We start from the raw sequence: 16,871 nt of genomic DNA on the forward strand, positions 1-16,871 counted from the left end.
CTAATTTTTCTTCAGAAGAACTAGAGTCCTTAGGAGTAGAGGGTCGATCAATTCTTAATGCAAGGTCTAGATCCATGCAGCCAAGAACAATCAAAATGTTCTCTTTCCATTCCTTAAAATTTGTCCCATCAAGGACAGGAATAGAACTCAAATTTGCAGATATGGAAGCAACCGATGCTGTAAATTAAATAAAGAACGAAACTTAGAAACTCACATTATAGGAAAATAAATAAATAAATAAATAAATACATATGTTCAAATCATGGAATTTAACCCATCTCAAGATACCCAGTGCACCATTGATGTCAAGTCTTTGGACAGTAACACCAACGGCTAGCGGTACTCTTGTTGCAACGATCAAATATTGACAATAAGACATGTCAAACAATAAACCTTCCTTTGGGCCGATTTACTGCTTACATGTATAGCAAATAATTGTCACACATTTATCATCGCAGGTGTACATGTAATTCTGCCAAATGTTAACCTTCCTTTGGGCCGGTCAATACCCGCATGAATAAGCATATACACAACCATTTGATACTCTTCACGAGCAATTTAGACAAGAGAGGTCACTTTGGCGACGTCAAGTTTCAATTAACTCATTCAAAAATGTCAAACTTGACTTGAACATATATTTATTATATCCAAATAAAACAATATTTAAAAAAAAATATTGTTCACTAATATAAACTTTATTTTGTTAGTATTAAAAAAAATATTGTTCACTAATATTGTTCAAAAAAAAAAAAGTCATAATAAGGAGCCTAAAACAGCACAAAAAAAAAAAAACAGATTTTAATAGAACTTCAGTAATGGTGTTCAGATGAAATAAAATTATCCAAGATTGAACAAAACAGCAAGATATATTTCTCGGGCAAAAATTCTGACATGATCTCCAATATTTTTCATCAAATAGTTCCTAATATTTAATTCAAAACACACTACTATAAAGCTGTGACTTAAACCTCTGCAATCTATAACGGCTACTTCATTAAAAAGAATGTATATGTAATAAACCATCGAGCTGTCTCGGTCAAGAGTTGCAATAAACAACCTAACCGACTGTGGGAATAAAAAAAAACGAAGTATAAACCTTTTAAAAAAATATTCCCACAGATTATTTTAATAAATAACTTTGCTTGATTAAAAATTATTTAAATAATTAGGCTTTATTAAAAAAAAATAATTCATTAAAATAATTCAAGCAAAAAGTCTAGAATTATAAACATGGACAATAAGTTTGTAATTTGAAAATCCAAATTCCCAAATTTCAAACCCTAAGATTTCAATCATGTCAAAATTCCCAAATTGAATCCTAAAATAAAGACAATAACCGAATTTCATCATGAATTAAACATGGTAGGCTCTGATACCACTTGTTAACTATCCATGCCAATTACATGATGAATAACCAAGGGTGGAAGCGTACCTGTGGGAATTGCCATTGATGAAATCTTGGGATGATGATGATAGAGCCAATGGGTTGGGTGATCTTCCTTAGCAAAACACCCTGAAGACCTTGCTCTCTTGATGGGGATAGAGAGAACCAGAGAGTTTTCTCCTTTAGGGTTTTGAAACTGAATAGTCTTGTTGTGTTTGCCTTGAGGACCATTACCCCTATATATAACTATTATAAGTTATATTCCAAATTGCAGTATTTCCAATTCAGCCCCTCATTAAATTAGAAACTGTCTGGTATCTACACTATTAATTTTCATAACTATTATGCTCTTTAGCCATAAACTATTATATATTATTTGACCCCTAGTTTATTGGCTAATTATATAATGATCCTAACACACTTTATTAATTAATTACATATGTGACCCATAAATCTTACATTGGATTTTAATTAGAACATCCTCTTAGACAGAATGACCCGACCATGTAGGAAATTTGTGCATGATGCATAATGAGTGAAATATTCATTTTCTAAAATGAAAACCACGAGAAGTTTACCCTCTATACAAGGTTTGCGCAATGCACTGCGAAGAAAATCAAAAGAGTTATGACGAGCTTGACATTGAGATCATTAGCATGATTGCATCGACATTGAGATCACATCAGAGTGGATGAAGTTGAATGTATGATTGCATCGACATTGCGATCACATCAGAGGGGACATAGGGGAAGATGGCGTCTGAATCCACTAGACACATGAATTCAAACAAACGATGGCGGACCTTGTCCATATATTTTACAGACATCTAATAATGATTTAAATATAGAAAGGATTTTTAGTTTAGTTCAATGTGTCCTAATATGTATTTTATTGAAGTATAATGTTTGTTTTGATCCATATTATAGTACGAAAGGATAAAAAAAGAAGAAAAAAAATTAAGGTTCGTAAACATGAATGAACTCTAATTACAAATAATATTTTTATATAAATATCTATTCTAATGTCAAGTGATCAATTTCATTAGCTGAATAGACAAACATGATACATCAATGTACGTTAGAGACACTTATTAATTATTGTAATGAAGGGTTTCTTGCACTAAGATAACTCCTAAAAACGTTTTAATTGAATTAAACATAACATTAGGTTTTTATTATATAAGGTGATCAAACAATTGTCTACTTGTCACATAAAAAGGTAGAACACAATGGCTAAAACTCTTAAGGTTGTTTACACTGTGATTCTTTTAGTGTCTCTATTTCTTCTTTTAATCACTGCTAGTGGTAAGTTCATTATCATATTTTAATGTTATACAAAACCTTCCATCATTTTTAAATAACATTTCTTTATTTTATATTTTATATTACAGAAAAAATGCCTTGTAAGAGACGCCGTGATTGTAAAACATATCCATGTCCTCATCCTAAAGTCAGGGATTGCGTTAAGGGTTATTGTAAATGTGTTGTTAGGTAACACTTAAGTTAAAACTCATTTATCTGTTATGTTAAAGTCTTTAATTTTCTTTACTCATCGTAATGTTGTTTTTCTTATATATGATTTCTCTCATAAATTTTTTATATATTTCTTTCGAACTTTCAATTTCCTTAATAGCTTTAGAATCATATAAAAAATTTATTAAGACTTAGGTGTTTGATATATCATCTAAAAAATTAGAAGTTAAGTTTAGACTTCATGGGAGGAGAGTGATTTATTGAGTTTTACACTTTGGGGTGTTGTCTATAGGATGTCTTCGTACAACTATATACTATATTGAACGATTACTTGATAGTATCGTCTTTGTGAGATTGCACACAATACATATAATCTAGAGGGGTGTTGCAATTTGCATATGACACAAAGCATAACCTTTTCATACAAGTTTTCCTACATTAGTTTGGCACCACATGAATTTCAAGGAGTGCATTTTGAGCATTGAAAGATCATCCATTTAAATCATGTAATATTATATTGTCCTGATTTTTGTGATCATGTTAAATATGTTTCATGAATGCATGGTCATCTATTTTTAACTTATTCATTCATTTAACATGATGTAAGATCTACTCATGTGTTTCGTGTCTCCTCTTATTATATATTTATAGGAAAGTTAGGCGATGACAAGAAATCAATGGAGCTTGTGGAATAGAGGTCTATACTTAGCTTAATTATATTTGGAGTTTTTTTAATATTTGTTGATTTTGTTGTATGGGTAGAGATTCGTTAACTTCAAATGCAACTCTAAATTTAATTACTAGATTTAAAGTTCTTTAAATTCCTCAAGATTTATTGTTATTATTTGTTTTATCTTATAAATCTCAAACTTCCGAGTTATAACGTTATAATATGTTTTATTTTCTAACTTTCATGTTATAACATAACATGTTATTATTATTTTTTTATTCATAAAAATGATATGTTTTGGTAACGTGAAAACAAGTATGGTTTCCTTTTTATGTTGAATTAGTATCTTCATATTTAATTATTAGTTCTTATTTATTATCGTATTTACAAATATTAAACAAAAGTAGATTGTAAGTGTAAGGTCAATTGTATAGGTTGACATTTTTAAATTTTCAATCAGACTTTTCATTTTCTAATTTATGCTGTTAATCTATATAAATTATTTCAAATATTTCTTCTTAAATTTTTATATTTTTTATAATAATTTTGATTTTTTTTCCTTCGTGTCTCCATTCTTCTTACTCACTTTCATCATTTATAATATATATATATATATATATTTATATTTTGTTATGTAATTAAATTATTGTCATGAATTCTAGATCCTTCGATGACTTGAAGCATTAAGCAGTTGTGGTTAACTTACTTCCAAGAAGCATTATACAATGGAAAAAATAAGAGATACATATATCTGTATCAAAATAATTAAATAAAAATACACTTTTAACTCTTTAAAAATTTCAATTGTTTGATTTTTGAATGATTTTTGTACTTTTATTTTTATTAGGTTTTTTAATTTTATTAGTTGTGTTTAATTTTTTAATTACTAACTCGTGTTTAACTGTTTAGTAAGTTAAGTTGTAAATTAATTATATGAATTAATTAAAAAAAATCACAACTAAACTGGTCTAACTAATTTAGATCTTTTACAAAGAAGCAACGTATTTCTTCTCTCACATGTGCAGAAAAATGGCCAAATAAACAACACAATTCCAAGATCAATAATAATTGACAGAAAATTAAATCTGAGACGAACACAATTTTTAACGTAGAAAACTTCCCTCCAATTGAGAGAATAAAAACTACGAGACCTAGCCCAATAAAAACTTCCACCATAATAATTAATTGGTACACCAGAGTCTTCTTACTAACAATAGGGACATCAATCAACAATAACCATCTTATAATAACTTTCAACTGAAGTGGGTATGTCAAAGTAACTCTCAGAGAAGAAAAAACTACTCAGACAATATATTAAATAATAAACTCAATGGTAGGAATTGTTAATAATCCATGTCAATTACATGATGAATAACCAAAGGCGGAAGCGTACCTGTGGGAATTGCCATTGATGAAATCCTGGGATGATAATGATAGAACCAATGGGTTGGGTGATCTTCCTCAGCAAAACACCCTGAAGACCTTGCTCTCTGATGGGGATAGAGAGAACCAGAGAGTTTTCTCCTTTAGGGTTTTGAAACTAAATAGTCTTATTGTTGTGTTTGCCTTGGGGACCATTACCCCTATATATAACTATTATTAGTTATATCCCAAATTGCAGTATTTCCAATTCAGCCCCTCATTAAATTAGAAACTGCCTGGTATCTACACTATTAATTTTCATAACTATTATGCTCTTTAGCCATAAACTATTATATATTATTTGACCCCTAGTTTATTGGCTAATTATATAATGACCCTAACACACTTTATTAATTAATTACATATGTGACCCATAAATCTTACAATCTCCCACTGGTCACACATGTATCCTTAAGAGTGTGTTAGACTTTATGACGTCAAAAATGTCATTATAATGACCTTGAGTATAATCCAAATTTTCCCGTCCATTAATCATATCAGCACATGGAACCAAAGAGGCTTTCGTCATAATAAGCGTAACTAAACCCATCAATGATCACCCGTACTGACACAACTAAATGACATAGACCCATTATGAAAAGTGTAGCATGAAAATTACATGAAGTTGGTCAATGCATGTCAATTTTCAACTGGTCCTACTTTATCGAATGAGATCATACCATAACTTAAATGTACAAAGTGACCAAAAACTAAATACTTTAAACTTTATTTCTGATCAGAAAATCCAAATACAATGTATTTGTACTTTACAATTAAACATAGAACATGAATTACATAATGGACGAAACTCCCACTAAAATCAAGATTCCTCAAACTGTAGCACACCCATGTGAGCAGTATGCTCATGAAAGACCTTGGGTGGTAGACCTTTAGTGAGTGGATCCGCAATCATGGAGTTTGTCCTTAAGTGTTCTATGGATATCTGTCCACTTTGTACCTTCTCTTTAACAACTAGGAACTTAATGTCAATGTGCTTTGACTTGGTTGAGCTCCTATTATTGTTAGAATACAGGACTGCTGATCTATTGTCACAATACAACTTGAGTGGTCTTTCAATCCCTTCAACTATTTGCAGCCCCGTGACAAAATTTCTCAGCCAAATGCCCTGGTCAGATGCCTCATGAATTGCTACGAATTCTGCTGCCATGGTTGATGAAGCAGTAAGACCTTGCTTGGCACTACGCCAAGAAACTGCTCCACCAGCTAACAGAAAGACATAGCCTGAAGTTGATCTTAAGCTGTCTTGGCATCCCGCAAAATCCGAGTCAGAGTACCCAGTGATCTCTAACTGGTCTGACCTCCTATATGTGAGCATGTAGTTTCTTGTTCTCTTCAAATATCTCATGACCCTCTTGGCTGCTTTCCAATGGTCAAGACCTGGATTGCTTAAATATCTGCCTAAAATCCCTACTATGAACGCTATGTCTGGACGCGTACATACTTGGGCATACATAAGACTCCCTACAGCTGAAGCATAAGGGATCTTTTGCATTTCTTGAATTTCCAAACTTCCCTTAGGGCACTGTTTGAGACTAAACTTGTCTCCCTTAGCAACTGGGGTGTCCCCTGGTTTGCAATCCTGTAACCCAAACCTTTTGAGAACCTTATCGATATAGCTCTTTTGTGACAATCCAAGAATACCTCGAGATCTGTCTCGGTGTATCTGAATTCCTAATACAAAAGAGGCGTCACCAAGATCTTTCATCTCAAAATGCTTTGATAGAAATTTCTTAGTTTCGTGCAACATGCCTATATCGTTAGTGGCAAGCAGTATGTCATCAACATACAAGACCAGGAAAATATGTCTGCTCCCACTGAACTTATGATACACACAATCATCAACTGTATTCATCTCAAAACCAAATGAGAGAATTACTTGATGAAATTTATGGTACCATTGACGAGAAGCTTGTTTTAGCCCATAAATGGATTTTCTTAGTTTGCACACCATATTCTTTGGGTCTCCCAACACAAAGTTTTCTGGCTGCACCATATAGATCGTCTCATCAATGTCGCCATTGAGAAAAGCTGTTTTTACATCCATTTGATGAAGCTCCAAATTAAAGTGAGCAACAAGAGCCATGATTATTCTTAAAGAGTCCTTCGATGAAACCGGAGAGAAAGTCTCTTTATAATCAATCCCTTCCTTTTGAGTATAACCCTTAGCTACAAGACGTGCCTTATATCTCTCCACATTACCATTGGAATCCCGCTTGGTTTTAAAAATCCATTTGCAACCAATGGGTTTCTTTCCTTCAGGTAATGGGATAAGTTCCCAAACTGAATTGTCTTGCATAGACTTGTACTCCTCATTCATTGCTTCGATCCACTTATCTGAACGAGAATCTTGCATGGCTTGATGAAAGTTGACTGGGTCGTCTTCCGTCATGCCAACATTTTCCTCTACCTCATTGATAAATACTACATAATCATCCGAAATAGCATTTTTCCTTTCTCTAGTGGATCTCCGCAATGGAGCTGGCTCTTGAGGCACTTGTTCTTGAGGATCTTGAATTTGATCTGGATTTTGTTCTTCCTGAACAACCAGATCATCTTGAGTTTGTTCAATAATGGGAAAGTCAATTGGTGGAAGAATCAGTTCTGGAATTGTTACCGATTCTTCCTCAAAGACAAGAATTAGTTCTGGAATTGTTACCGATTCTTCCTCAAAGACAAAATCTTTAACCTTAATCTTCCCCCCAAACTCAATATCCTCAAAGAACGTTGTTGTTCCCGTCTCAAAAATCGTTCTCAAATTAGGATCATAAAATTTATAGCCCCTTGATTTTTCTGAGTACCCTATAAAATAGCTGCTAATTGTTCGGGGTTCAAATTTCTTTTCATTCGGCCTATAAGGCCTTGCCTCAGCTGGACATCCCCAAACATGAAAGTGCTTCAGGCTAGGCTTACGCCCAATCCAAAGCTCATAAGGTGTTTTAGCCGCTGCCTTAGTTGGTACTCTATTAAGAATGTATGCTGCTGTTTTTAATGCATCTCCCCAGAGTGACTCTGGCAAGGTGGAATGACAAATCATACTCCTTACCATATCCTTAAGAGTCCTGTTTCGTCTTTCAGCTACACCATTCATGCTAGGTGACCCCGACATAGTGTATTGTGGGACGATTCCAAATTCCTCTAGGTATTTGGCAAATGGTTCCAGACGTTGTTCACCTGAACCGTCATATCTGCAGTAGTATTCACCACCACGATCAGATTTGACCTTTTTAATTCTTTTATTAAGTTGATTCTCAACTTCTGCCTTAAAGGATTTGAACACGTCTATTGATTGGGACTTTTCGTGAATTAGGTAAAGGTAGGCATATCTAATAATCGTTTATGAATGATATAAAAAATATTGTTGACCATTCCAAGAAGGAGTTGGAAATGGCCCACAGATGTCCGTATGTATCAATTCTAAGACGTCTGTAGCTCTATATGCGCCTAATTTCTTATCTTTAGTCTGTTTTCCTTTAATGCATGCTACACAAACGTTAAAGTCTGTGAAGTCAATGGAATCTAAAATTCCATCTGACACAAGTCGTTCAACTCTATTTTTAGAGATGTGACCTAGACGCTTGTGCCAAAGCACTCCTGAATTGAAATTGTCAATTTTCCGCTTAGTACCACGTGATTCCACATTCAAGGTTTCATTATAGTTAGCCACAGTTTCCAACAAATAAAGATTATCATAACCAGAAAGTAAACCGGTTCCAACAACATTCGAATTTAAAGACAAAGTAAATTCTTTATTCCCGAATGAACAATAATATCCTGATTTGTCCAAATAAGAAATAGAGATCAAATTTCGTCTAAATGACGGTACAACAAAAGTGTCTTTTAAATCCAAATAATGACCGGAACTTAATAATAATCTAAATTTTCCTATGACTTCAACTTTTTCCCATCTCCTACATAGATGCATCTTTCAGTATCACTAGGCTTTCGGAAGTTCAGGCAACCCTGCATTGAAACACTGATGTTAGTAGTTGCACCAGAGTCTAACCACCAAGTGTTTCCAGGTACTGAAGCTAAATTAACCTCAGAACAGACCAAAGACAGAATCATACCTTTCTTAACACGCCAAGCGTGATATTTGGCACAATCCTTCTTCACGTGTCCAGAACTCCTGCAGAAGAAGCAGTTGTTATCCGTAGTCTGCTTCTTTTGTTCTGGACCCTTAGCAGCAGCTTTGTTCTTGGGCTCCTCAATTCTTTTCCTTTTGCCCTTGTCTTTAGAGATGCTAGTAAAGTGAGCACTTTCAGTCCTATCTTGCTTCAGCCTGTCCTCTTCTTGCACACATAATGAAATGAGCTCATTAAGAGTCCATTTCTCCTTTTGACAATTATAAGTCACCTTAAACTGACTGAATTGCGAAGGAAGAGACAACAATACTAAATGAATGAGTAAGTCATCTGACAACTCAAGCTTTAGACCTTTAAGCTTAGAAGCAATGTTGGACATCATCATAATGTGCTCTCTTATATTTCCCTTGCCTTGATACTTCATGGAAATTAAATTCTGAAGCAAAGAACTTGTTTCAGCCTTATCACTTTTTACAAAGCGTTTTTCCATCTCAACAAGGAAATTTTTAGCTGTATCTATCTCATCCGAGACAGCACCTCTAAAGACTTCAGGAATCCCACGCTTTATGATCATAAGACTTATGCGATTTGAGCGATCCCATTTCTCATACTCTAATTTTTCTTCAGAAGAACTAGAGTCCTTAGGAGTAGAGGGTCGATCAATTCTTAATGCAAGGTCTAGATCCATGCAGCCAAGAACAATCAGAATGTTCTCTTCCCATTCCTTAAAATTTGTCCCATTAAGGACAGGAATAGAACTCAAATTTGCAGATATGGAAGCAACCGATGCTGTAAATTAGATAAAGAACGAAACTTAGAAACTCACATTATAGGAAAATAAATCAATAAATAAATAAATACATATGTTCAAATCATGGAATTTAACCCATCTCAAGATACCCAGTGCACCATTGATGTCAAGTCTTTGGACAGTAACACCAACTGCTAGTGGTACTCTTGTTGCAACGATCAAATATTGACAATAAGACATGTCAAACAATAAACCTTCCTTTGGGCCGATTTACTGCTCACATGTATACCAAATAATTGTCACACATTTATCATCGCAGGTGTACCAAGTAATTCTGCCAAATATTAACCTTCCTTTGGGCCGGTCAATACCCGCATGAATAAACATATACACAACCATTTGACACTCTTCACGAGCAATTTAGACAAGAGAGGTCACTTTGGCGACGTCAAGTTTTAATTAACTCATTCAAAAATGTCAAACTTGACTTGAACATATATTTATTATATCCAAATAAAACAATATTTAAAAAAAATATTGTTCACTAATATAAACATTATTTCATTAGTATTTGATAATTATTGTTTTATAAAAAAAATTGATAATTATAAAAAATAAATAAATAAATAAATAAATTTTCTAAAAGCCCTTAAGGAAGTTGCTTAAAATTATTAAATCTTCAAACTAAGGTAATCCAATTGTTCAGCATTATTCAAAGGCTCGAGGGTCAGGGTTCTCACAATGCCATATAAATCATGGTCAGCCCACGGGACTTGAGAAACAAATTCGCCGTTAAATTGGCTAGCCCATTATGTGGGTAAGACTGCAAAACCACTCCATGGACTGGGTGGTCCACTTGACATAGGTTCTGTACTGGAATTATAAGGGGATTTTGCTAATACAATTACATGTATTGATATATAACGTGTCGCAGAAGTACAGAAAACAGAAAGACTATGACCGCATCGATTCATTCTATGTGCAACAAAACGAAAACAAAAAAAAACAAATTGAACACCAGATTCTAATTCTATATAGTGAGATACTCAGCCATTTTACCTTCAATTCTTCAAGAGAAAATCCTTTACCATCTCTAACTTTCATGTAATGGACCCAAAAAAACAGATCATTATTCAAATATGGCAGAATTTTATGGCATTATTCACAATTCATTAATTGTTCCAATCATCCAAAACAATCAACAAATGGGATGATAATGATAGAACCAATGGGTTGGGTGATCTTCCTCAGCAAAACACCCTGAAGACCTTGCTCTCTGATGGAGATAGAGAGAACCAAAGAGTTTTCTTCTTTAGGGTTTTGAAACTGAATAGTCTTATTGTTGTGTTTGCCTTGGGGACCATTACCCCTATATATAACTATTATTAGTTATATCTCAAATTGCAGTATTTCCAATTCAGCCCCTCATTAAATTAGAAACTGTCTGGTATCTACACTATTAATTTTCATAACTATTATGCTCTTTAGCCATAAACTATTATATATTATTTGACCCCTAGTTTATTGGCTAATTATATAATGACCCTAACACACTTTATTAATTAATTACATATGTGACCCATAAATCTTACACATTTTACATACGAATTATAAACAATAGCTTCTTTTGTAAGTTGAAATAGCTTATCCATCTCTATTTTTTTCAAAATCTCATTTAACTTTTTTCACAATGTAAGGTTGGATTGGTATTTAGAGTGGAGTTAAAGATAGTTTATCGCTATCCACAACATAACAATAACTTACTAATTATTCCAAAACCGGTTCAAGACTCATTCACTATGGAGTTCACCAATAAGATCCACCAGTGTATTGAAAGATGGAGTAACACATGCCTCTCGTGTCCGTCTAGCCATCGCCGTTTAATATCAAACAATGATTTGTTTATCACGATGGATGATGTGCAACCGCCTAACGAAATTTACACCAAATCTCCTGAACAACTCTACTATATAAAATTATATTTGTACCAAGAGAAAGATGCATATTACTCTTTTTACCTCAATTTCACACTGAAATATTACTCTTTTTACCTCAATTTCACACTGAATTGAGTATTTGAGTGTTTGCAGGTGCACACCATGTCGAGGAGCTCTCGCCCCATCCTCATGTTCAGATGTTCTCTCAATAAGCTTTTTATTTGGGAATATCATAAATGGGTGTACATTTGTCATTAAATGTGAATCTCTTACCAGTTACTACAAAGATAATCACAACATGTTGGTAATTTAGTTGAATGAGTTACACTTCCACAAAGTACAACTATTAATCATCTTCTTCTCATGATTGTTACACTTAAAAACAACTTTAATATCTATTAATAGAGTGACTTGATTGTATCAATTTTTAAATAACTAAAAGGATATCTTTATGGTCTAAAACATTTCTTTACACAAAATCTCAAACTTAGATGAAAGGAAATAATGACTCTCTGTGTAGAAAATCACTTATAATTTTAATATTCTCTTAGGTACCTAAAACTAGTCCTAGATTGTAACACTTTCCTTATCATAATTGCTTTGAATCTCTGTCTTTCTGATCCTTAATACAAACTTTGCAATTTCTTACTTATTATAAAAACTTCACACATTGTTATACTCTTACCGAAACCATGCTATATGAACCAACAATCAAGTTGAATCTCTCTCTCTCTCACATGAAACATTGCAACATACGTTTTATCCATTGAGCAATCATCATATGAATTGATAGTGACTATATATGTCGATATGTGTATGCATTTTCAGCACAACAAGTGCTATGATACAATCGTGTCCACTCACTCTACTTTTTCTATTTATTGCCTTGACGTGACTCCTAAGTCACAATTATGAAATTGCCAAAAGTAGAAACTACAAAACCATTCTTGTTCTTTTCGCAAAGTCACTACCAAATGTTACTACCACAATATTTTATGTATATATAGTAACCATTACTTAGTCTTTTCAAAGGAAACCAAGAAAGGTTTTTCAAATGGATCAGCTTTCAACAATAGCTACATTTGAAAATGTGCATTATGGTATTGTGAGCCAAATGAGTTTTATTTGGGAGCAAGTTAGGGTACCCCTTATTGTTCCAATGCTGAAAGTTTTAGTCTTTTTGTGTTTGGCTATGTCAATTATGCTTTTTGTTGAAAAAGTTTATATGGGTATAGTTATAGTCTTTGTTAAGTTGTTTGGTCATAAACCAGATAAACATTACAAATGGGAGCCACTTAAGGATGATCTTGAGCTAGGAAATTCTGCTTTTCCAATGGTTTTGGTGCAAATTCCAATGTATAATGAGAAAGAGGTATATATTACAAGTTTGAATTAGATGTGTGTGATTGCATTAAGTCACACGCATCTCGGCCGTGTGACAGTGGTCAGACGGTCCAAATTACTAAAGTTTTGATTTTAAAATCTGGACCGTTCAATCTTGATTGGATGGTCGAGATGGTGTAACTGCGTGCAGTCATGGGCTATAACTGCACACAACTCGGGTCCATATTTCACTCCGAAGTTCTATAATATCCTCATTTAATAATCTGAACCGTTCAATCTTGATTGGATGGTCGAGATGGTGTAACTGCGTGCAGTCATGGACTATAACTGCACACAACTCGGGTCCATATTTCACTCCGAAGTTCTATAATATCCTCATTTAATAATCTGGACCGTTCAATCTTGATTGGATGGTCGAGATGGTGTAACTGCGTGCAGTCACGGGCTATAGCTGCACACAACTCGGGTTCATATTTCACTCCGAAGTACTATAATATCCCATTTAATAAGCATTATATTTAAAAAAAAAAAGTGTTATGACTTATACATATACTGTTTCTTGAAATAGAGATTTTTTTAATGAATAGTTAAAAGGTTTTTGTGGGAACTGTTTCATTGCTTGCAGGTGTATCAACTATCAATTGGAGCTGCATGTGGGTTATCATGGCCATCTGATAGAATTATTATTCAAGTTCTTGATGACTCAACAGACCCAATCATTAAGGTTTTGAAATCATTCTCTCCTCATAAAGTTAACAAACATTTTTATCCTTTATCTTGCATAATTAAAAAAATGTCAGTCATTTCTAATTTCCTTTTCCCTTAGTCAAATCAAACCCATTGTGATTTGTGACTCATCAAAAACAATTTGAATCATGATCTAAGTGTTATTGCATTGCATGGAAGCAATTCCTTCTCAAAACAATGTTACTTTATGACACAAAATAAAATGCATAAAGTCTTAAACACAAAACTAAAATTGTACAAGTCATGCATCTAAGCATTAAAATCCATATAATCTAACATACATACCAAAAACTCACATATATGCTTTTGTTTATTTTTATGAAAACACTAAAGAATATGGTGGAAGTGGAATGTAAGAGATGGGGTAGGAAAGGCATAAACATAAAGTATGAGATTAGGGAAAACAGAAATGGTTACAAAGCTGGTGCACTCAAAGAAGGAATGAAGCATAGCTATGTCAAACTCTGTGATTATGTTGCCATATTTGATGCTGATTTCCAACCTGATCCTAACTTCCTTCACCGCACCATCCCATTCCTTGATCAAAATCAAAAGGTTGCACTAGTCCAAGCTCGATGGCAATTCGGTAATTCTATAAGCTTCATGACATAAGTTAGTCACATTGTAGAATGTAGATGGTTTTGGTGTGGTGTGTGAAAGTGATGTTGTTTGTGTATTGCAGTGAATGCTGATGAATGCTTAATGACAAGAATGCAAGAGATGTCATTGGACTATCATTTCCTTGTGGAGCAGGAAGTTGGTTCCTCAACTCATGCTTTCTTTGGTTTCAATGGTAATTAAATCATTAAATTCCCTAGTAAAATGTATTAGTACAGCTAATCATGTGAGATTAGATCATGATGATGATGATATGGTACATGCATGCAGGCACAGCTGGTGTTTGGAGAATTTCAGCACTAAATGAAGCTGGTGGATGGAAGGACCGTACCACAGTGGAAGATATGGACCTAGCTGTCCGAGCTGGTCTCAGAGGCTGGAAATTTGTGTACCTTAGTGACCTTAAGGTATCTTCAATCATAATAATCCCTTTATTTGCATGCCTATAAGATTCTTTTGAATTAACCTTGAGCCCAACTAGTTAATAATTTCCTAAGTAATTTCAGTAATTATAGCTTCCAGTTAAAGGATGATTTATTATTTAAATAAACTTAGGTGAAAAATGAATTGCCAAGTACCTTCAAAGCCTACCGTTATCAGCAGCACAGGTGGTCATGTGGCCCAGCTAATCTTTTCAGGAAAATGGCAATGGAAATCATAAGAAACAAGGTACTAACCAAACCCTTTCAATTTTCTCTATATTTGTTTTAACTAGTCAAATCATTATTATTAACAATTTTCTCTTCTAATTCCTTTTTTACCATATGATGCAGAGAGTCTCTATGTGGAAGAAGTTTTATGTGATTTATAGTTTTTTCTTTGTCCGGAAAATCATAGCACATGTGGTCACATTTACATTCTACTGTGTGATTTTGCCTGCAACTGTTTTAGTTCCAGAAGTAGAAGTTCCTAAGTGGGGTGCTGTTTATATACCTTGCATCATTACACTCCTTAATGCTGTTGGAACTCCAAGGTAGAGTAATTACCATTTTACTAATGTTAACAATATTTTGTAGACAAAGTTTCCCTATAAGTAATATAACTTAATTTCCATGTACCTCTTTTGTAGGTCATTACACTTATTGATATTGTGGATACTTTTTGAAAATGTTATGTCAATGCATAGAACCAAGGCAACACTTATAGGTTTGCTAGAGGTAGGTAGAGTAAATGAATGGGTAGTTACTGAGAAATTGGGTGATGTTCTCAAAACTAAATCAGGAGGTAAAGCGGCGAGAAAGCCTCGTATCAGGCTTGACGGAAGGTAAAGTTTTATAGTCTCAACATAATCGTTTTAGTGGTTTTTGCAACGGTATTACAAGTGTAGTTGCGACTATATTTATCTCTATTTTACCGTTATATATAGTTTTGCAGCATCACTGCAACTATAATTTAAAACTATAATCTCTATCTGGATTAAAATACTCCTTATACCTGTGTGTTAATATATCTTTATTTGTTGTGCCAAAAAACACATTGACCTATTTGTTTTTGCAACTTAAAAGGTGTTTTTACAACTAGCATTCACTATTTGACATTTTCTACATTTTTTTATGATAGGCTTCACTTCCTAGAACTTGGTGTTGGGGTCTACCTCTTTTTCATTGGATGCTATGATGTTGCCTTTGGGAAGAATCACTGCTTCATATATCTTTTCATGCAATCTATTGCCTTCTTTGTTGTGGGGGTAGGCTATGTTGGCATCTTTGTTCCAAGTTCTTAGAGGAACTCACTCCTGCATGATCAAAGTCATGTCAAATGCCAGTGATTTGGCATGCTATTCACTATACAAAGGAACAAATATGCTGTAGTAGTAGTTTCTTCTGATGCATTTGCCATTGTTTTTAGTACCATACACTATTATTTTACAACAACTATTTGTAATAGTTTGAATTGTTTTGTCAAGGAAATAGGCAAGAAATATAAAAGAAACAAAAAAAAGTTTTGTTTGTTACTTGAGAATATGCCTTAGAAAGAAACGCTGATAATTAATCAATTAATTGGAATATAGAAGCAAGTTGAATTACAACTTCTGTTCCTTAATTTGGCTGTATGACAATTAAAGATATCTCTCATTTGATGTATAATTTATTTATGATTGTGCATATCTATTCTACTCTCTTAATGTTGTGTGTTAGTGTTCATTTAATGTAATAATTTGGAGTATAGATAGTCTATATATATTTACAACAAAAGCTAATTCATATAGATTTTTATGGATTTTGTATTTATACAATATATATTTTTCTTCGCTAACAACAATCGACCAAGTTTTATTAAATTCAACCACAACTACTCTTTATAATACTAGGTATGACAATTTGGGATTTGCCATTATTATAAATTTCTTATATTGATTGTGTATTAAATTAAATTTTTATAATTATATTACTTTTCATTTAATTTAATACTTGCCATCATGA

The 16,871-nt window shown here is 33.4% G+C and overlaps 2 protein-coding genes and 1 long non-coding RNA gene across 4 annotated transcripts; 2 read left to right on the forward strand and 1 right to left on the reverse strand.

Moving 5' to 3' along the window:
• Positions 1 to 2,568: 2,568 nt before the first annotated feature.
• Positions 2,569 to 4,324, forward strand: LOC140918598 (uncharacterized). Its single transcript, XR_003472322.2, has 4 exons — positions 2,569 to 2,688; positions 2,775 to 2,874; positions 3,508 to 3,553; positions 4,189 to 4,324. It is a non-coding gene; the product is annotated as an uncharacterized lncRNA (long non-coding RNA).
• Positions 4,325 to 8,869: 4,545 nt separating this feature from the next.
• LOC140919929 (uncharacterized) lies at positions 8,870 to 10,284 on the reverse strand. The gene is made up of 2 exons (XM_073367031.1): positions 9,037 to 10,284; positions 8,870 to 8,929 (listed from the first exon to the last, which is right to left on the reverse strand). The coding sequence occupies exons 1-2, from the start codon at positions 9,737 to 9,739 to the stop codon at positions 8,904 to 8,906; spliced, it is 729 nt and encodes a 242-aa protein (XP_073223132.1). The 5' UTR covers positions 9,740 to 10,284; the 3' UTR covers positions 8,870 to 8,903.
• Positions 10,285 to 11,564: 1,280 nt separating this feature from the next.
• On the forward strand, positions 11,565 to 16,553 carry LOC101511424 (probable glucomannan 4-beta-mannosyltransferase 9). Of its 2 annotated transcripts, none has more exons than XM_073367030.1 (9): positions 11,565 to 12,043; positions 13,709 to 13,807; positions 14,164 to 14,416; positions 14,513 to 14,623; positions 14,719 to 14,855; positions 15,004 to 15,117; positions 15,222 to 15,421; positions 15,518 to 15,712; positions 16,009 to 16,553. In XM_073367030.1, the coding sequence occupies exons 1-9, from the start codon at positions 12,038 to 12,040 to the stop codon at positions 16,169 to 16,171; spliced, it is 1,278 nt and encodes a 425-aa protein (XP_073223131.1). In that variant the 5' UTR covers positions 11,565 to 12,037; the 3' UTR covers positions 16,172 to 16,553. The 2 variants fall into 2 exon arrangements, with proteins under 2 accessions (XP_073223131.1, XP_004496174.1); XM_004496117.4 differs by lacking the exon at positions 11,565 to 12,043 and adding an exon at positions 12,073 to 13,111.
• The last annotated feature ends 318 nt before the right edge of the window (positions 16,554 to 16,871 follow it).

The sequence above is a fragment of the Cicer arietinum genome, chromosome 4 (genome assembly GCF_000331145.2).
Source record: "Cicer arietinum cultivar CDC Frontier isolate Library 1 chromosome 4, Cicar.CDCFrontier_v2.0, whole genome shotgun sequence".
Taxonomy (NCBI): Eukaryota; Viridiplantae; Streptophyta; class Magnoliopsida; order Fabales; family Fabaceae; genus Cicer; species Cicer arietinum.